The following is a 22794-nucleotide window of genomic DNA, read 5'->3' as shown; positions in this document are numbered from 1 at the left end:
TAGCCTTTTATGGGTAACACTAAGCTTAATGATTTCTAATATATTTGGACTCAGCATAATAAGCCGATTCTTTGGATATGTTTATTGATTTCAAAAGTCCGTTTTTTAGAGTTTCGCTTACTATTGAGCCGCGTCGCTCCTTACTTACAGTTCGTTACCACGAACTATTTGATCATACCACTTGTCACTGGTAATTCTGATAACATTACAGGCTTTTGATTTCATGATAACGATTAATTTTGATAATGTTATGATGTACGTGGTTGCTGGCGTGGATTAAGTCTGGATTATACTTGTCTTGGGAAGTGGGTAAATGATCCACATCAAAGAAACTGAAATTTGGTTCTTGCAGTAGAAGAAGTTGCAAAGCAGAGCTAATTCAGATACCCCTTTAATGAAAGGACAAAGTATTGGATAAGAATCTGCTGTCTGTCTAAAACTAGTATGAACAACACACTGACCAAAGCAATCAACCTTAGATGGCCTGAATAATAGAAACTCTACAACTCTGAACCGACCGTCACGGACTCGGATTACTTTTACCTAGGTTCTGTCCTAACTCCAAAAGGTGTTACACATATACATTCACAAGTAGTAACAAGTCCCTCTGGAGAAGGCGTGAGATCAGCCTAAAAACTAAGATGAAACGGGTATGAGGAAAATATCCGATCAATCCTGTTGTACGCCTCTTAAATCTGGTCTCTAGACACTGAAGAAACTCGCTTCCTTGAAGCATTTGATCATCGTAGCATTAGGGATATCCTACATGTCAGTTGATGGTTTCGCATACTAAACACCGAAATTCGAAGAGGCTGTGCCCAAAACGACCCCCTCCCGGTAATTGTGTAAAAACAATGACTAAAATTCCTTGGGCACACGTTACGCCGACTAACCTGCCACCGTGTCCCTCTATGTCTTCACCTATGGCCCTCTTCCATTTTGGAAATGGGAGACCTGGTGGTCAGAGAAAGAATCCCTGACAGATATCCAAAATTAATTCGGATCCTTTAGGTGGCTTCCGCCAACACTGGTGTTGTTGGATAAGGATTGCTGAAAACTGCAGGAGAGGCACCCGCTGACATATCATGTTGGACAACGTCAGTCAACCCTTCATCCATTAGCGCTTGACATGACGGATCTTCTTCTGGTTCCAGAAAAAATTAAAGAAAGTCGCAACAGGATAATATCCATCCGTCTTGTTTTACTGGCCGTATTTACTTTTATTTGGAAAACTTAAACATGTTTGTACCATGAAAGGTAAGTAGTGTATAGACAAGTCTGGTTTCTCTTTCAGCATGATGTAAATCCTTCCTCTTTTAGTAACCTACACAGTTTAAGCGTTTAACTTATTTTGTGTTATTTTGTTTTTTGAGTTATTTTTTGAAAATTTACTAATAACGCGAAATAACAAAACAAATGTTTTCTTACCCAGTTTCAAATTTTTTTTATTGTTTCAACAAAACTCGAATTTTTCATTTGGGTTTTGACGTTATTTTATTCTTTTCATTTTCAGTTGTAATTTGTTCATTTTAATTGCCCCTTGATCTATTCCTTCGCTAGAATATTTTCCTTCGTTTTTGTTTTTATTTCGCGTTATTTTTGTTATTAAAAAAAAAATATTTTTGGTTTTTTTTAATCTGCATTATTTTGTTCTCCACGTTGCTTTCTCTATTCTTGTCATTTTTACTTGTAATTATTTCTAGAATCGAATCATGTGAAGTAGTAAAAAACAAAGAACAAATTCTGGAAAAAAAATGACAAAAAATAACGAAACTGTATGAAAAGTCTACTAATCTTTGTACAACATTTTTTTTTGTACATTGTTTAGAATCAAATTTTATTTTTGTTTTTAGTTCTGTCCAGGTATTTAAAATAAAAAAGCATTAGCTTCATTATTTTTTTTTGCGAAATGGGGTTGAAATGTATGTTGTATCAATATGGACTATTCCTTATGCAGAACGTATAAATGATTAAATTTGTATTTCTTTCACAAAAAGATAAAAACAAGTCAAATAGGGGCTTGAAAACTATAATTGAAAATTGAGTAAACAGATAATAATATTTAATTTTATTGAAAACCCTCTGAAAACGGAGGAAAAGACATAGCACAAAAAGAGCAATAAATCGACAAATCACAAATAAATCAAATAAGAATTCTAAACCATGAAGGACCTGCAATGTTGTTCATTTAGTTTTGAAACTGTAATTTCTAGGTCGACTATGCTATATTTGCTAGTTAATCTTGAGTTGCCTGTCCATGGTAGTAATATGAAACAGGTATTTGGTGAAACGAAGGAGGTGGAACGGATTTTTTCTTTGTCATTTTAGGGAAAATTTTCCAGAAAAGCATAAAATTCAGAATATGGGGCAGCGCGACAATGTTGTAAAGACTGTCGAGGTAGAAACGGTTGTAACGAAGTTTTTCGAAACAATTGGAGCTTAGGGGGTAGGTGTTTGACGAGAATTGTGAGCGATCAGAAGACTACAAGTGTGGCGAAAAGCGGTGCCGATAGGAAGGCCTAGATATGAGATACTGCCAATGGCCTTAATAACAGTGGTACCAAGAGATATAGTCTGTGATGAATAATTATCATGACAATTCCAGGCCGAAATTATAGTATTCTTAAGACAAGAGGAAACAGATCTCTGAAGTACGCTCAATAGTCCGACTTGGGTTGAGGATATTATCAGCATACGAAAAAAAACAATATGTTGATACCGCTGAGATCACAAGATGAAGGGTTTCCTGTGCGTTCAAACATAATTGTCAAGCAGGTTGAAAGAAGTGACACACCCCTGCCTAGCTCCTTTTCGAACATAAATATGTCTCTTATAGGTACAGGAGGACAATTGCTGGTATGAGGAATCTTGATACGAATATTAAGGTTCGAGTAAAATAATACTGGCTATCTGCGGGATGATCCCTCCCCTTTTTTACAGCTTGGATCAACAGAGTGACATGAACAGAGTGAAATTGAAAGTGCACCTTGTGTCAGGTTTAGCCAAGACCAAAAAGGAAGAAGAAGAATTGGTAACAATCAGTGTATTCGCAACTGGTGACAAAGCGACTGTGCAATCGACACTGTGTTGAAGCCCGAATTGATGGGGAGGACTGTAACAACTTTCCTCCAACTCATCAATGATGATTCAATGATCGGATGCATGAAAACCTAATTTCATGCACCCGAGCTCTGACGTGTGAAAAAGGTTTTTGAAAATTTAATCCACCTATGCTCTGCTAATATTTGAGGACTATGGACAAAGGTCTGGTAGGGTTTTGGCCATTGTCTTTTTAAGTATCGACGCTTTTTCTCGTATTTGAACCCCTTTCAACTTAAATGAGTAAGTTAAGTTTAATTTAGCTCATTATTTCGAGTAAAGTACAGTATGAAAATCTTATTAGCATCATATGGGTGTTGCTGCACTTATACTTTTGAGTGCTGTAAATAGGTTAATGACTTTTTGCGGTCATTAATTGTAAATGTGAAGTTGAAATTTCAATATCTGTGTCTTAAAACAAGATTAAATAAATAAAAAAACAACGATAACAAGTTTGTTAAAGTGAAAGTAAAGAGCGACAATTAAACTTAAAAAAAAACTAATTATCCTACAGCAAATGTCGATAGTGGTAGAATAAGCGCTGCACACCAAGTGACTGTTGTGTGCTACCAACATAGTGAATTGACATTTCCGTATGTTTTATTCACCGGTTCCCTTTTAAAACATTTTGACAGTAAAAACAAAAAAAAAATAAGCGTACTTTTTGAGGCTTTAGGCTTAAACCTACTTTATTTAGTTTTACGCCAACAATCTGCTCTTGACGGGAGGGTGATGGGAGGGGGGGGGGAATTTTGCAAATGGACAGAGATCAAAATTAAGGAGTTTCCATTGACAGGTTTTTACCTTAACGCCTTTTACCATTAAACACCTCTTAACGCGAGAAAAAATTAACACCAGGAGTAATAGGTAAGAAGTAAACTGTCTCTCTTCTCCCAATAAAAACTGAAATGCCGTCACACACGTCACAAGTGTAAAAGGAGAGGTTGTATAAAAAATCCTAGTATTTGAAATGAGAATCTTTTATTTTAGACTCAGAAGAAGATCGCCGGAGGTCAAAAAGCGACAAAAGTAAGTTGAAGAAGGTTGACAGCAAAGGAAAGGGTGTCAAGAAAGCCAAAGAGAAAGTAAGATCTAAATCCAAGAAAGAGGTCTCCTCTCGACAGCGAACGCCCAAAAGAGCTGAAGGTCGCTCCACATCCCCATCTTTTAAGAAGAAAGAATATAGTTACAAGAAAGATTATGATACAAAAAAAGTTTATGATTCTAAAAGCTTTAGTTCCAAATTAGATGAAAGAAAACGTATAACACCTCCTCGCAAAACTTCTGTAGAACGTCGAGAAATTAGCCACCCGAAAACATCTGCATTTGAAGATCGACGTTCCGGTTATGAGAAGCGTCCATTTGAATCTCGTGAGCCTATTGATAAAAGATACAGAAGTCCTGCACGCTTTGAAGATGATAGGAAACGTAATCCATCCTTGGATAGACGAGTCCAAACGAAAGACTGGGGAGATCGAGGCTGGCAAGACGAGTACAACCGACCAGCACCTAGTGACTGGAAATCAAGACCATTTAGAAAAGATGGGGTTGATTGGCAGTCTTCCAATTTCCAACGAGAGTATCCTGAGGATTGGAGGAGAGGCCAAAGAGGTCGTGATAGGTTTCGAAACAGGAGAGGTCAGCCATTTGATCAGCGAGCTCGTAGGCCAATGCGAGGAAGCTATGAAGATGAACAAAGATTTGGTGCTGATGCGGAGTTTGAAGTTACCTATGACAATGAAGCTGCAAAACAGATTGAAAGAGAAATTGAGGAAACTCTAAAGGTGTGTATTCTTTTACATATTTAAGTCATGCATATTTACTAGAAAGAATTAGTGAAGTGGCGGCGGTGGGGGGGGGGATTTAATCTACATTAATGTTTTTTGTTCTTTAAAAATTTCGTAAAAAAAGAAACAGACTTATAAATGGAAATTGGTATCCGTACTAATTAAATCGTTTCAAGGGTAAAACGAGAACAAAGTCTATCAATAAGAAAGAAAGACTCATCTACTCCCTTTTTATTCGTAAATAACGGATCACCACACTTAAATAACTATACTATTTTTTTCCTAAACTTTTCAATTAGTCTACATTTTCGGTCCTTTTTATTATTTTATATAGATTCTTTTAATACCACTTTACTTGCTTTAATTACCAACAGTGGTTACTAAAGACTATATTGGTTATCGCGGACATTGCTGCTTTATTATTATCCTTAGCTTTTTTGAAGTTATATAAATAAAAAGAAAATCAGCTATGTCCATGCGCAATCGCAGGCGGAGGGAACTGTCAGGTTCCCTCCTCCTCCATACAGCTTTTTGTATCAGCTTTTTGTTATTTGACTATTCTTTCTTACCCTCCCCTCCCCCACTCCCACACGTTGTAAGTTTTCTTATCGTAATGCTTTGGGGTATGTTCCTCTAGATAGAATATATTGTTTTCTTTGTTGTTGTTTTTTTAGTGGCTTATTGCTTTGTACCTGGTTTTTTTAAAGGTCTTTTGTGAAGTCTCTGTTTACAGGAAGGATATTATTTATAAAAGGTTAGGTCAAATGAAAAATGCGGAGGAGTTTGATCAGTATATTTTACAGTAAAAACTGGCGTATATACCGCTTACTGCTACTACAACTAACAGCTCACAGCAGCACCAAGCCGCCTGAGGCCAACACAGTTATGCATGCTCCGCCTCTATTCCAGTCTATTCGAAGCCTCCCTCTTACACCCTCGTAGGAAGTTTTCAGTTCCCTTAAATCTTTTTTTACGACACACTCCACCCCAACCTTGAACGACCTGCTTTCCGTTTAGCCCTGGACGTTTGGCTGTCTCAAATGGATTACTTTCTCGAAATCGAGATTAACGTGTCTGAATTTGACCTAAGTTGACAAAAAGTGGCATCAGTTGATGATGAAAGCGAACATAGTCAAATGGAAGCGTACGGATCATTTGAACCAAAGGCCTTTGATATCACATTAATTCTGCTAAAATATTTTGAGATCTCAAAGTTGTTGATTGAAAAGACTGCTGTTACGCCTTTAAGGCAACATCCTCTTTATGGAAAAAGAAGAAAACACGGTGTGGATTGTAACTTGCTTTTCTCTAAACTTCTCCTAAAAGTGAATGGCTTGGCCATGCCCTGGCAAAAATATCTAAGATCTGCTTTATGTTCAGAGAGAGAACAAGCATAAGTTTTTTTGTACGATTTTTTTTTTTTTTTTTGAGGATTTAATTTTTAAAAAAATGGGAAAAATTACATGTAGTATGTGGCCAAATACTAAAACTTCATTCATAATAATGATAATAAAACTATTTTATTTTCAAACGCCCTACACGGTCATTCCTGGTATATGGTACATCAAATTATTTTGTTTAGTGTTATAGGTAGAAGTGATAGAACGTTTTTGTCCCAATTAGACCTGGCATCCCTTGCGCCACTATCGACTATCGAGATCAGGGACGCAATTACAGTATTTTATTGGGGAGAAGGGAGCAAGAGGGTGCTATTCCTCTGCTATTCCAGCGGTAGTGAAGAAAAGTAACTATTTAACAAACACGTTACTTGGTGAATTTAAAAACATTGCGTAATAAATTATAAGCTATCAACACTCATTAAACAATCATAAATATAAGTGCTGGTGCTCGGCTTTTGCTGAAAGTGTCAGCCATGAACTGCTGTAGATGACATTTGAATAGCGTAAAGAAGGTTTCGGGTGCGCGAAGGTAAATGTCGCTTACACTCGACTTTTTTCAGCCGGATTCACCACTAATGCTGCAGTACATATCCCCCTCCACTTCCCCCATTCCCCACGCTCAGCACAGGAGGTTCAATTTCATAATTGAAACAAGCTCTATTCTAATATCCCAAGGTGTCGCGATATTTGTTTGCTCGTAATTTTGAATGGATTTTGACTCTGTGAGGTTTATTTTGTTGTACTAAACTTATAATATACGTGATTTATTGAAATATTATTTATGATTTTTTTTAAAAATTGATTTATTTGTGGGTTTGCCGATTTATATTAAGAAATAGCATTGATATTAGCGGGCCAAAGACGAAACAAAAATTATAGGCAGCGCAATAGTGCTGTCTAAGTAAAGATAAAGGATCAGACAAAGTATTACCCAGATTGTGAAACATTGTATTGTGACATATTGCCCACGTTAAATAGCGGCCGTGTTTTACACTTGAAAGTATTTGAAAAATAAAATTAGAATTATTAAATTATCCATTGGGCATTGTTTGACTAAGAATATCCAGAAAATCTGAACAATTTTTGGCATCATTGCGGCAGGAACCTTAAATTCAATGATTTCTTTTTCATTCAGGAAATCGTATTCACTGTAAATCTACTTTCTTATTCTTCAATGATTCTAATTCTGTTCTATTTGCAGATGTAGAGGGCATATTCATTTCCTCTTTTGAAACTTTTAAAACAAGAAAATCTCATCTTGAACTGATAGATTTTAGGAGGTAAAAGCACCTTAAATATCAAGGAAAAAATTGACCTGAGCAAATATGGCGAAACTTGAAGCACGGAACATTTTTAAATTTTGCCATTAACTGGCTCACATTTTTACTTTTATGATAAGGTTTCAAAGGCAGTATATTTGGAGAAATATTAATGTGGAACATATTATGAAGTATGCTGGACCGTCATTTTTCTCGTTTTCCTTTTCTTAAAAATGAGCAATTAAAAAAAGTATCTGCTCAAAATAAAGAGCAAATCTGGCCCTTAAAATGAGTAACAGTTTTAAAGCTACTTAATATATTATTGTTTTTTTTTCAAATTATCGGGAATAACTGCCCCCCCCCCCCCCCGAACGACGCCCCTGGTCCAGATTAAACTGAGAGAAGCCTAGGTTAGGGGGATTTTTGGTCGAGACATAAGACCTCCTGGAACACCAAGGAGGCGACTATATATATTGTGGCTCGTTTTTTTTAGACCTGGGAGCGGGCAGACATTTTTTCGTCTCCTATTACCTGGGTTGCAACCTGTCACCGAGACTAACTGCTTGAGTCGTCGAAGTACAAAAAAAAAAAAAAAAAAAAAAAAAATTGAACAAACAAATGTACCGAAGTTGGCAAACAATAAAGCAAGGTCTACGAACTTAAATTTCTTACTTTGGCCCAAAAATCTGGGATTATTGGAGTAGCCTCTACCTATATATGTTCCATAAAGAGCTTATGAAGTTCTGATCATTACGAGTAAATACGTCTCTGCAATTGCAACTTGCGTGGAAAGTTTGACAAGAGAAGTGTTTCTCACTTTCCGATTCATTTGTGTAGAAAATTTGAAGTTTTGGGGCAGTATGATATAATGTGCAGAAAGAGAGAGAGAAATTACTTAAAAGGATACCAAATTTATCTGATAATTTATCCTTTTAGACTTCTGTTTTTAACTGTATAAGCTAATTCAACACTCATCAATCAATGATTTGCTTTCTTCATCCGCTTTCTAGTTCAACTTCTTTTTCCTCTTAGGAGCATGACGAAAAGGAGAAAAAAGAAGCTGCAGAACGTCTGGAAAATATAGAAGCATCTTCCGTCAGCACCCCAATTGAAGAAGAAAAAGTTGAAGCGGGCTCACAACAAGGTGACGTATCAGAAGTTGAAGTCGGCGAGCAGGCTGGAGAAGACCTATTTGAAGATAATTTTTCTGACTTCAGTGATGATGCAGAAGATCTCCTGGGGAAGACAGAAATTAAGGAAAAAGGAGTCATCTTGAGTCAAGAGACACAAGTAACTACTACGACTGTAGAAGAACCAATAGTCTCCAAAGCAACCATAGAAACAAAGGTAATATTTTATTTAACTGACTGGAGTGCCGATGACTGCGATATCATATTTATTGAATAAGAGTTCGGTCATATGGACTATATTATCTGAAATTATAATTTTAACTTTTGAGTAGAGTTCATTCAACCTTTATTAAAATTAAGCTGACAAGAATAGATTTTAAACGAACTAAACACCCATGCAAATATATCGCTTAGATTTCGAGATTGGGCAATAAGAGAGTTGGAAATAGGGTTTGGAAAGCTTCAACTCTATTCGCCACCCTTTTTGTTGGTAGATTGTCAAATAGGACGCCGCGGGTCAATACAAAGAGTGTTGGGAGGAAATTGGGCCTTGGTTCGCCTGAGGTGACATCTCTTACCTTATATTCTTACATTGTCCTCTTCTTTGTCGATCTCGATTGGCTCCCATAGTTTCCTTGAATTGGGCATTAGCCTTTACTGTTTCACCCACTGTTTGGGACGAAGTTTTCTTGTGTAGCTACTTTAAAGTTCTGCCCAACTCTGCTGTACCAGTAGTAAAGGATATCCTTCAATTGTCGTGGATCTTAGGGACTCTTTGGAGTCATTCGACCTTATTTCTGAAGGGAAATGCCATGCATCTCTCAGAAATATTTAAATACTGTAACATACCAACCTTCTTCGTAAACAATTGGTAGGAAGACGATTGTTGGTAAAGAACTTTTATTCCTCAATTGAATGCAAATGGAAATGTAAATCCAGACCAGTAGAAAATCCTTATAGGTTTTTTATTTAAGCAAGGTGTAATAGACCTCCTTTCTGCTAGAAATTTATCGGTAAAGAGGTAGGGGTGTTGGAGGAACCAGTGGCCTAATTTAATTCTCCAATGGTATACATTGAAAATTATCGCGTGATTCCTGTTCAAACGAAATGCAACATGCCTATCTTTCTGTTATAAAGCAATCTGGGAGAGGGTAGAAGGGTTTTAGGGGACATAGGCCCACCATGCCCCTCCAATTATACAGGTTACAGAATCCTTGCATGAGTTTGGTTCACACAAGCTGTGCCTTCCCCTGCATAGAAAAGTTGGCAGGGGTATTATAGGGGGTCTCTGGATCACCTTTCCTAGGTGAAAGAAATCTAATCATGGCAATTGATAATCCTTGTGTGGTTCCAGCTCAAGCAAGTTGCATCATACCTGACTCTGCTATAAAGTTGACAGAGGAAGGGGTAGGGAGATATTAGAGGAACTATGGGCCCGCATCATGCCTCCGATAACATAGATCTAAAATCCTTGCGCAATCCCATTCAAACAAGGTGCAAAATACTTGGATTTCTGCCGAAAACTATATATATATATATAGACTGGTATGGATAGACTGTTTTATGGATCAGAACTAGTTGAACAGTTTGTGGGTACATTTTAAGCCTCCAATCATGCTGTAATTTCGGTTCAAAGAAGATAGGAACATGCTTATGCATCTTCGGAATGTTCGGTGTGTGTGTTTGTGTGTGGAGGGGGGAGGGGTGAACAGACCGTGGTCCCAGTTTGGTCCCCCAAACATATAGTCTGAAAAAATGGTAGAAGGGAGAAGATCTTTCGAGATCCATGCGCCCATTCAATGCCTCTTGTCTTACTGATTAAAAATCCTTGTATGATTCCTGGTAAAATTGGTGTCATTTGGTATCTTTTTCCTAAACAGTTGGGGTTGAGTGGGTGGTAGAGGGAACACGGACCCACTTGAGTCATCCAGTCGTACAGAATTTAAGCTGGTGCAAACAAGGTGCAACATGCCTACCGATCTGCTAATAAACTGGCCGTGGAAGGAATTGGGGTGTCAGAGGGGCCACTGGCCCGCTTTAGTTATCTAATCATACATATTGAAAGTTAATGCATGATTCTGGTTCTAACAAGAAGCAATACTCCTAGGGGGCGTTGGATGGCCTACAGGCTCACTTTGTACCACCAATAATGCAGATTGAAAATTCTTGGTTGATTCTGCTTCAAAAAAGTCCGAACACGACCTGCCTTCCTGTTAAAAGAAATGGCTGGAAGAGCGGGTCGATGAAGGGTCCATAGACCCACTTTGTAGCCTAAATTATACATATTGAAAACCCTTTTGCGGCTCAGGTTCAAACGAAGTGCAACGAGCCGATCCTACTGCTAAAAACCTGCCGAAGAGAAGCTAAAAACCTGCCGAAGTAGCGGAGGCACAACGGCTTACGTTGTGGCTCTAGTTTGTTTTTGTGCCGTTTCATGACTTGGCTCAGTTTTGCACCGAAGTAAGACTTAGCTCGTTTTGTGCTGTAATTCTGAATCTTTTTTCAAAGTTTTTGGCCCTCCGAAGTGTTCATAATGATGTATCTACTGCCTTTCACTTTTACCACAGTTTCTAGGACCATTGAACGGTGTTATTAAAAAATTGTATCTAAGCGTTCCAAAGTTGATTTTATTTCCATGGGCCTGCTTTCGAAAATCATTAATAAGGGATGATCAAAGGGTAGGCCTCATTTTTTTCGGCAATGAGATGATTTTTAAAATTTGGAACGCACGTGTGATACCATTCCTTCCCTCAGTCCCAAACGCTGAAAACAAATTCATCTGAAATCATAAACAGAAAAGCTTATAAGAGCACTTTCGGACACGTGAGAAGCTGTTTCTTGTTTGGATGTCGGAATTTTTCTATTTGTTATTTAAAAAAATATTTTAGTGATTGGGCCAGCTAAACATCGCATATCTTAAGCTCTTTTAGGTTTTATTTTTTCTTCAACTCGAAACTGGTGTTTGCTTCCTTGCCTACGTAGACAGAGCTTTCCCTTCAAAAGCAGAAACATCAGAAGCGAATGCTTGGCAGAAAAACTTCGTATGGTCCTCTGGTAGAGAATGTAAATCTACTTCAGCTTACACACTTTAGCCTCTGGCTCAGGGAAACCGTCGTTTTTGGCCAAACTCATGCGCAGCTTTCCAAATTAGTAATATTAGATTCATCAGTCCAGTCTGAGGACCGCTCCTCCCGTAAAAACAGCAGAGGTTAGACCCTTGCTACCCTGTTCTGATAAATTAAATCGGCATCATAGGGAAGAAATCGAAAAAATTGACTGAGTGTTGCTCCAGAATACTGAATAAGTCAGTGGATGAACCTGTAGGAAGCTTCGGATGAAATTTTATCATATGCAAAGTTGTAAGTCTTACAGTGGTGCAAAACAAAATTCGGCTTCTGTTATTTAATCCCCCTCCGCTCCAGAAAAACGTAGGTTTTTTAAACCATTGTATTCGCTCAAAAACTTGACATTATAATTATGGAGTATTATGATTGAGGGATGGAGCGTGATATTTTTTCTGCTTTTGGTAAAACAATTATCTGTCCGTTTTGGCCTTACGTTGTTTATCTTTTATTATTCTTTTTTTTCAGACAGCATGTTTCGATGATGCACGCTCTGTAACTCCTGGCAATGAAGATGATTTGCTTGAGAGCATGGATTTTGAACAGATATCCGATGACGAACTTGAGAGTGATGTTCTTCTAGAGCCATCTATTGATCCGATGGACGTTGATTGGAAATCATTATATACTGCCAAATTAGTTCAAGAGACAAAGCCAACACCTTCTAGACAAAGATGGCAAACTGGTGCCATATTTTCTCGTATTGGAGTTGCAACGCAGTTTCTGTCACGTGAAACGGTTGATAAAATCACAAAGTTAATGGGTGAAGACAAGTTATTGCATCCAGTTGCATTTGAGCATATTGCATTGAAAGCAAAACAGCGTAGAAGTGAGGGGTTTAGTGGAGCTCTCTGCTCAAGAGCTGATGCGGAAATGAGATCCATTTTGTATCACAAGCCTGAAACGGAAGGAAATGAGGAAATTTTCAAAGCTGCACTTGATTTGATACGTGTTTAGAATTCAACTTATCTTGATGAACAGTCTAATTTGTCTTGTGTAACATTGTTATTTATTATTTCTTTGTTTCATTGCTGCCGAAACTTGGCTTCAAATTTTTCCAGTGCTCGGGGTTTAAGTTGACTATTGGGGGAACCTGTAACATTAATTTAAAGTTGATGTTTTAATAGGAAGTAAACTTGGGAAATATTGTTTCGTGTTGCATTATATGCCACTACATTTTGCGGCAAGCCTTCAGTTCAATGGTCTAAGCAGATGGAATACATACAAGGATTATTTAAATTGAGAGTCTCTTGAGAGAACTTTTAACGTAGATGCGTCATTTCTTGGTAGGGCTGGGAGGCCATCATCAAGAAGATGTGTGGTAGGGTGCTGAAGAAGATCCTACTTGTACTTTTTGTTTGGTAATATATTCATTTTTTAGCACGTTGTAGCTCTTTTTTAGTGGGGGGGGGTGTTACGGCTAAATATCTTCTACGAATGGTATCTACATGTTTCCGTGACTGGATGTTCAGTTTAAGCTAAATGACAAGCAGTGTATAAAATTTTGATGAAGAATTTCACGAGTGATTTTCAAGTTGTAAAATTTTGAATGATAAGTATATTTTGTCTTATTTTGTAAACAAACGTTTAAGAGATAATTTTCACAAAGTGCTTTAAAGTCTACATTTAGTAAACGGGTAAGAAGAAGTCATTTCTTTTGCATAAATGCAGAGATGGACTCCAACAATGGAAGAGCGTTCTTGAGGCTGCTTTCGAACTCAATGCAGTTTGTCTTTCATAATGAAACAATTCCGTCATAAAGCTCCTTTAATTGAGTCTTTAACTCCAGCAAGATGGGTTGGGGCCAAACTCGACATTGTTACAAAAACATGTTAGCGGGAAGCCACGGCTGTGGACGCTTTGGTCATTTACGTGAAGAATTGGAATTCAGCAAATTTTGCAAAAGGTTGTCAGTGAGCAAAGAAAATCAAATTTTTTTTGCTTTCTAGAAAATGTGATCAAAACCTTCGTCATTCCGCAATCTATAGTTTCATCTCATGTAGCTGTAATAAGACCAGTAGCTCTAGAAAAAGCTAGACTCACTGGCTCTAGCTGGTCACAAAGAGAGTTTTTGGCACACACAATTTTTTTCTGGATGGTGTGTAAATAAGAATTCAAATATTGGAAATCCGGCAACGAGTCCTTGGCCCTAAGCTGACGATTCCCCATTAGTAAATATTCTGGTAATTGGTAAAAAGGTCAAAAATACAGTTGTACCGATTCAAATGTTTGTTCAGTGATCGACGTATACTATGCCAATCTTGTATTAGATGATTTCTCTAGCGGAAGAATAGTTCTGCCAATAGCTTTTTGAGTAAGCTCTTGGCTTATTAGCTCTTGAAGAATGAAGAAGAAAGATGCCATTCGTCATAATACAGGGTTATACACGTGAAAAGTGGCCTTTCATGAAAATGACTCAATCATGGCATTGTGCAACACAATCTGACCAGCTGATCCCATTTTTCCTTACTTGATGATCAGTGAACCTTGACAGACTTTCTCCATCATCTTTCTCCACTTGAAAGCAACCAAAAGCAGTTGCGATTCTTGTTCACAATCGGAGAGGGGGGGAGGTATATCATAGGAGTGTAAAAATATAAAATAAAAGGATTTTAATGTTGAATGTCAGAAAAACTAGGAGGCAGCTGCCTCCCCCCTGCCCTGGGCTAGAACCGCCACTAACCAAAAGCTCTTTCTTTCATTTTCCCATTATAAAAGTACCTAATCAAAAGTGCAAGCTGCTCCTGTTTTGCCTAAAAGAACACATTTTAATACCTCAGCTGCTAACCCTCAATTAGCCTTAAACAAATATAGAAATAGTATGGGGGGTAGGAATTATTTAAATAATTTCGGGGATCACACTGGTCTATGGGGCCGGTACCCCACATTATATTTTGGTTAGACCTGGGCATGATTTGGAGAACAATCAGAAATTAAATTCTAAAAGACTAGTTTTTTTCAATTGAAAGTAAGGAGCAGGTTTGAAACCTTAAAGGAACAGAAATTAACCTTTATATAAAGGGATCTGTCTCCTCATTTCTTTATATCTATTCTTTATATGAAGGGATCTAACTCCTTTGCTCTTTGCTCTGAAGTTTGACTTTTTGTCTTATTTTTTTTTAGAAGATTTACTGAAACACAAGAGCCATTGGATTGGGAGAAGAAGGTTTTTCAAAGCACTAAAAAACTTTAGTTTAATGAGCGAGGAGTTGAGGAGGGGATAGTCTTCCTTATATACAGAATAATTCCAGTTCATTTTAAGTTTTAAATTCGCTCTCTACTTTTAGTTGAAAGTTTTTGTTATTTGTTTTATCACATTTTACCTTACGGAAAAATAGTCAATATTTCAATGCTCTCTGTCTGGTTTTTGACAGGTTGCAAAGCTTAGAGAAAAACATCTTTAGGAAGGTAATGCAAAAAGTATGTCAAGTAAAGTAATAGTATATAAAAATGGAAAAAGTAAAGTAATTACAAAAATACACAAAACATTTATAAAAATTTAGAAAAATATTTACATTTAGAAAAATATTTATAGGAAGGTAATGCAAAAATAAGGTAAAGTAAAGTAATAGTATATAAAAATGAAAAAATTAAAATAATTACAAAAATACACAAAACAATAGTCTACTTATGAAAGATAGGATAGGAACTCCTAGTTCTATTGAGCACCGAAGTATTGGATGGGCTTTATTTAACAGTATCAACTGATATAGGAGCACTTTCAGACTCTGTAATTATAAAAAGTAAAGCGATTCAAAGTAGTTGGTTGAAACAAAGATTAAGAAAATCAAATAAGAGTTTTTAGTAATGGGTGTTATTGAGAAAGGCTGTAAGTGTCGAACATTACTGCGTAATATTGATTATTAATTTAATTAAATTAACTAGGTCAATACAGTCACTCCTGGTTAAAACAAAAAAAGTAATAATGAAAAGGAAAATACACATCTGTTCTCGGGAAAAATACAATATCAAACATTTCTTTTTATAGTGGCTCCTGATATCGGCTCAACGGTACTCAGACTTGCCCGATTTGACGGCGTATTTTCATCAGAATTACCCCATTTTTAAGTTGTTTTCCTTCTTTTTCTATAATTATACAAACTTTCTTATGCCCTAATAACTTGGGATGTTTGCTTAAACTCGAAACAAATACATATTTGGAATAAAAAGCTAGTTCTTTGATTTAATGCTATCAATATTTAGGTTCTTGTGCTTTCGTTATTGATAGATATCGCTATTCAGGGCCGCCACGTATGGAGGGGAGGAGGGGGCCCCCCATGTTTTGGTCACAAGTTGGTAAAATCGTGAAGCAAAGCGCCATGATTTTTCCGACGCCACTAAAATTCTTTGTTTGGTTAAATAAAGACCACGAAAATACTGACATGTCATCTACAGAAATTTTGAACTTCGAAATTTCGAGAAATTTTCATCAATCTACAGAAATTTTCAATTTGGTTAAATAAAGAGCGTTAAAATCGTGACATAACATGTACCGAAGTCTGAATCTCGGTTGGTAAATGCAGCGGTTTTACCGACTCGTGCGGTGATTTTACGTGTTGTATTCGACAGGGACATTATGCTAATTATTGACAAAAAACAGCCGGTAAAATCCCTTGATTCTCCCCCCCCCCAACATTTTGGTAGGAACGACCCTATCGCTATTTACCTACCATTGATCCCTACGAAAAATTGATTTTCTTTTTTTATTTTTTCTTGCTTCAACCAAGGCATATAGTAAAAATAATTATGAAAAAGTGGAAAGGGATCATTCCATTACAAATTAGAACTCATATTGCCCCTATATAGGGCCAACAGCTATTGGCAGGTAGTCACGCATAGGCCAACACACAATATTTGCATGGTTTTCCCTACTCTGCTCTCTTTCCTTTGGTTTCCTCAAAATTACTTTATAGTCCCCGATTTCCTGGGGGGCAAGCCCCCACGCCCTTGCGGGTGCCCATGTTCATATAATCCACTTAGTATGAACGATTGGATAAATATGATGCAACTAGCAGACAGAGCCTGTCAGAGGTCAGGTACAAAAGAGAAAAAACCGTAGCGCGTAGTCTTTTCAAGATTCAACAACTTTACAAAAATGATTCATGCCGGCTTTACGACCGTTTACAAATAAAGCACATATATGCTTGAAAAACGCAACCAGTACACACTTACTAAATTATAAAACTAACCAAATCATCACTGAAATAAACACAAATAAAGAACAATAAAAAAAAGAGATAAGAATTACAGACTAATAAATTATAAAAAAAAATTAATAAAAAATAAAAAACTAATATAATAAAACGAATATATTAATAACAGAGCAAAAAAAATTATTTAATTTGTCCTCTCTCGGCTTCCAGCCCCACACTCACCAACCGCCCGCAAGGAGATGCTTCTTTAACTGGTTTTTAAATTTCGGGCCACTTACCACTTCCCGAATTGAGTCTGGAAAAGCATTCCAGACCACCGGACCCGAGTGCCTTGCCACATGACTTGAACGAACCGTACTTCTCGGCTCACTTACTAGTTCTCCAGCATTTCTCGTAGCATATCCGTGATAAAATGAGTTAAAACGAAACAAATTACTAAAAACATCAGGCGCGAAACCATTCAAACTCTGAAGCACAAAAATACCAATCTGAAAATCTCTAGTCTGACCAACATTCAAAATCTTAAGTTTCCTAAAAATCGAATCTGTACTTAAAACTCATGTATCGTACTTACCAATTAATCTCACTGCTTTATTTTGCTGAATCTGCACTCGTTTAAAATTGCATGTAAAATTACTAGCCCAAATCATACATCCATAATTTATATACGGCGCAATCAAAGAATGGTATAAAAGAACTAAAATGTGAGAAGGTAAAAAATGTTGAAAACGTCTTAAAATCCCAAGGCCACGGGCTACCTTACACGCAACAACATCACCGCGTCTTCTCCATCTGAGGTCCTGATCGATAATGAATCCTAAGTAACGCAATTCCTCAACCCGCTTTAGTACATCACCATTTATTGCTATTTCATTGGAAAGCTTTGGGGATACACCAGTCCGACTAAACAGAATATAGTTACTCTTTACCGCATTAATGCTAAGTAAGCTAATGCGTAAGAACTGACTCAACCATTGCAGAGTTTTGCGTGATTTCTGGATCAATTCTTCGAGGGTCTTTACTGCCACAACAAGCGCTGTGCCATTAGTAAAAGATAACGTAGAAACATCAGAAGTATAGGACTACATACTATCGATATACACTAAATACAACATGGATCCTAAGACGGAACCCTGGGGAACTCCACAAGAAACAGGAAAAAACTTAGAAAACTTCTCCCCTAGATTTACCCTAACTGACCTATCATTTAAATACGAACTAAACCAATCCAAACATCTCCCTTTTACACCCAAATCTCTGAATCTATCCAATAAAATACTAAAATCAACGGTATTAGGCGCTTTTTTAAATCTATAAGAACACCAATACAATACTCACCCTTTTCCAAAGCTAAATTAACATTTTCTAAAAGATGTTGTACAGCATGCGAAGTCCAATGGCCCTTCCGGAATCCCAACTGGCCATCATACATTGCATGCAGGCTCGTGAGGTGATCATAAAGTCTTGCATGGACAACTTTTTCATAAACTTTCAAAAACACTGGTAAAACAGAAATAGGCCTCCAGTTTGATATATCCATTTGAGTGCCCCTTTAGAGGGAGAATCTTTGCTGTTTTCAATAATTTTGGAAATACTCCCTTCTCCCTTTATGCTTTGAATTAAGTCTTGATATTGGTCTTCTTCAAGATCTTTAGCATATTAATAAATTTTAGTGAAATATGCATAATCATATATTAAATTTAAAAGTAAATTGGTTTTACCACTCCCTGAATTTCTGCAAATTAATAATTGAAAAGGCAATTGAGGTGCTAGTGGATGTTTATTTTGCGATTGACTATTCGAGTGTTTAAAATCATATACTTTAATACTCATATACTTATACTTATATAATCATATACTTATACTTTAACTTTTTTTTCAACACTTTTCTTTTTGTGTCATTGGGGTATAGAGCTTTTTTATTTGGTTTTTCTAAGAACATTCTGTGTTTATTTGCTCTTAAAGTATATTGGGTTTTTGATAGACTTTCCACTTTTCCGAATAATATATCTTTATAATTCTGTAATGTTATTTTATCTTTGACGATATTAGTTTTAATACGTTTTAATTTTTTCTTTGCTTTAGTTTCCTCATCACCCTCTTTTAAATAAGCGTATACTTTTGACCTTAAACCTACAAACTCAGACATTATTGTTCCAGATAATTCATCCTTCATCATACCTATCACTTTTTTATTGACTGCAGGGAAGTTATAAGGATTCTCTTTTTTATAATCTCAAGTACCGAATTTTTCTTGGAGGTCAGCTTTAATGTCTTCATAAAAATCCTTAGTTCGAATATCATAAATAAAACTATCCGTATCCATATAACATAAGTCAATGCTTTAACTATATTTTGGTTTCATGAATTCATAATGAAATCCATACATGAGTAACTTAGATAGTTCTAAAACAGCGAATCAGATATAAATAGGTTTATCTAGATCTATTGGCCATTCAGGCAACCGAGAAATTCTCGCTAAAGATTATTTCCGATCTAAAGTTATGTTTTTTAATTATTTTTTGTCTTTTTTCATCACTAGGGATTATTTCAATACTACCTGTTTATCTAACATTTTCCATAGTTATCCCAAAAGCAATACTATTCATTATGTTAAAGAAATCTTTCTTAAAATAATTCTTCCCATTATTTCAGATATTAGTATCACCATTGATTTATTCTTCTAAATAGTGTGCTTCAATAAATACGAGTATCTTATGAACTTTTTCCAATACCGAGCTATGTTTTAAATGTAATTATAAGTTCTTATAATGAACAAAGTAGTTAATTTTATTATTTAAAGTTGTACTTAGTTTATATTCAAAGCATTCAGGAGCTAGTGGTAAATCTTTGTTTAAATTGTGTAACTCTCTTGGATATTCTAAATCAACTTCATAAATAGCTCCCACATTATCCATATTCATTTCTGAATGGATATGTTGTTTTAGTTGTTGGTAGTAATCTAAAGAATTGTTTTCTTTTAAATTTTCTGGTATATTAATAAAAGTAAAATCTTTTTCTGGTAATTTTTGGGACATTGCCCAACCATATAAATTATTAGCGTCTAAATATATTAAATAATTAGAAGGTTTTGTTTTATCAAAGTTTATCATATATTTATTGTTTGCTTTAGCATATCCTTTCATACACTGAGATACGCCACCTCTTATACCTTTCTCAATAAATCTATACATATCTTTATCAGAATATAAAGGAATTTCAGTTTTAGAATGTTTGAGAAAAGCTTCCCATGTTAATCCCGGTGCAGAAAAAAAGTGTAAGGGATCTAGTTTATAATTATTTAAACATACATTTATAAAATTTTCAACGACATCGGTTAGAATTAAAACATCACTTTTTAGGTATAATTTAGTGTAATCTAATAGTGTTTTACATTTAAATAATTTCCAAATAGATTTTGCTCTTTCCTAATCTTCTTCAGAAATATTTTTCCTGTTGATCTAGAATAAAACTTGTCTATTGAAGGTAATTCTGAATCATTTATATTTTCATAGCTATCGATGTATTCATAGGGATAAATCCATTTCTTTATTATTTCCTTGAATCCTGCAATATATTGAAATACATCAGAAGTATACTTGAAATTATTTCTCAAACAGTTGCAATTTAATTTACAACCATATTTTGCTAAATTCTCCAATCATTTATCTAATGATGAAGCAATAAAACGGAGTGAATCTATGGCATATATTTTATATTCGGTTTCATTAACAGTTTTTGTTTTATATAGTGATATAAAACTTTAAGCTAAATCAAAAATAGCATTATCAGGTACTATCTCTCCAAGAAATTAATTAAAGTCATATTGTAAGAGATTATGCATTACAATAGGGATATGTTTAGGAAATCTAAAGTTTTTATTTCATTCAGCATGTGTAAATCCACGTGTACTACTAATCATGTGGTCATGATCTAAATGGAAATTATTATCTACTATTTCCTTTTCACAAATATGGCAGCTTTTATTAGTTGTATTATTCAATTTTTCACTTTCTTTTTCTTGTCTATAACTATGCTCATTTTATCTATTATCATACTCATTAGCTATTTCTGTGCCCACTTCTGTTAAGGTAGTTACAAAATGCCTGCTAGCATTCTCACCAAAGTATTTATAATATTTATCTCGCATAGTATGAAAAGAACAACTGACTTGGAATTCATAAGAAAGTAGTATTTTCTCTGCTTCTTTGGTTGGCTTATTACCTTTCTTTTCATTAAATTCTTCATTATATGATTCAAAATCACCTATTATACAGTATGGTACTTTCACCTGTTTAGCTATATTCTTAAATTCAATTTTAGATCCTGGCTTAGGCATAATGATGTCAGGATCTTCACAATTTTCGTTTTTACCGTGTTTTTCGAATTTTTATTGTTCATTAAAGTGTCTTCCACAGAATGTACATAGATGAATTTTCCATTTAGGTTTAGAGAGTTTGTTTAAATCTTTAATTAAAACATAATGATTATCACAATAAAGTAAATTAATCACGTGTGTAGCATCTTTTCCATTGATCTTAGTTTTAGAAATATCAGTTCTAGTCACTTTACTTTGACTTATTTCAAATAAACAAATTTTAAATTATATTTATTATCAAATTTATGAATATCTTGAATATCCATAGGAAAATTAGTAATCCCTTTAAAGTTGAATTCATTTTCAAAGGGTTTATATTTTGAAAGTCTGTCAACATTTCTATCATTCGCTGGATGAAGATAAGCGAGTATTGACCAAAGAAAGCATTTATTATCATTATTTTTTATATTAATACACGCTTTTTTATATTTTTACAAATTCAGGTAATTCTTTATAAGTACCTCCCACATAATTTGGTAATCTTGTCATTCGATAATCAATTGCATCGACTCTTTCAAATTGTAAGCCTGATCTTGAGGTATTTTCAATGACCAATGTATGTATATTCCTGTGATTACTATTTAGATGGCTTTGATCGATATCCCTATTATTATTAAAAAATCAAGGAATAACTATGATAATGGATAGGTTCAAGTTCTTCATGATCTTTCTGAGAATAAAATATTACCCAAGTTGTGAAATGAGCTCTGTAACTATCTCTTTCATTCATTCTACTTCTTACATCTTCAACAACAAAGTCAAACAGTGTTCCGAAATCAGATCCATTTGAATTCATTGAAATATTAACTGTAAGGGAATTTTCTCTAATCCATTCAATATTTGGGTTATTATCGTATTCTTCTTCCATTTTAAAAATATATTCTGGGATATCTGGAACTTTCCTTGCTTTTTTCTTACGTATAAATAAGACAGAAATGTCAATATTCCGATCTTTTTTTAACCTATTTCTACCACCGAAGTCTCTAATGAGTATTTGAGTTTCGTCATTCAATTTTTGATTAAACTCAACTTGTTAATTGAAATAATTTTTACTTTATTCTTCACTTCGTTATAATTTCCAGCAGTTGAAATCTGTTTTGATTTTAAGAATTTTTTAAGTTCAATAATATCTTTATTTCTCATAGTGTTACATTGATTTTGTAAATCTGAAATAATTTCATTATTTTCTTTTATTTCATTTTCTAACCCTTTTTTTGACTCTGGAATAATATTAAATCTTTAGAGTTTTTTATCATCTTGACGCTTTGCATTACGCTCTAACTCAATCAGATTATCTTCAAGTAATATTTAATGATTTAGATGAATATTTGTTTTATTGAATAGATTATCTTTTCTACCAACAATTTTTATATCGAATAATTTAGCTGCTGCGCATAATTATTAAATATATAACACGATAATTTATTTTTATTTTGGTGAATTTGGATTTTCGTTGTAAACAACTT

The 22794-nt window shown here is 35.2% G+C and overlaps 1 protein-coding gene across 3 annotated transcripts in view; it reads left to right on the top strand.

Annotated features, from left to right (window-relative positions):
* Positions 1-16350, top strand: part of LOC148944507 (uncharacterized) — a 47671-nt gene extending 31321 nt beyond the window's left edge. For all 3 annotated transcript variants that reach the window (XM_089099737.1, XM_089099735.1, XM_089099736.1), the window contains 3 exons: positions 4090-4883; positions 8578-8892; positions 12266-16350. In XM_089099737.1, the coding sequence (XP_088955863.1) occupies positions 4090-4883; positions 8578-8892; positions 12266-12754 (1598 nt within the window). In that variant the 3' untranslated portion in view covers positions 12755-16350. The remainder of the gene's footprint in view (positions 1-4089; positions 4884-8577; positions 8893-12265) is intronic.
* The last annotated feature ends 6444 nt before the right edge of the window (positions 16351-22794 follow it).

This window comes from Artemia sp. Qi Xiang Cuo, chromosome 14, assembly GCF_049724085.1.
Source record: "Artemia sp. Qi Xiang Cuo chromosome 14, ASM4972408v1, whole genome shotgun sequence".
In the NCBI taxonomy this organism is placed as follows: Eukaryota; Metazoa; Arthropoda; class Branchiopoda; order Anostraca; family Artemiidae; genus Artemia; species Artemia sp. Qi Xiang Cuo.
The sequence above is the reverse complement of the archived record's forward strand: the minus strand, read 5'-3'. Positions and strand labels throughout refer to the sequence as shown.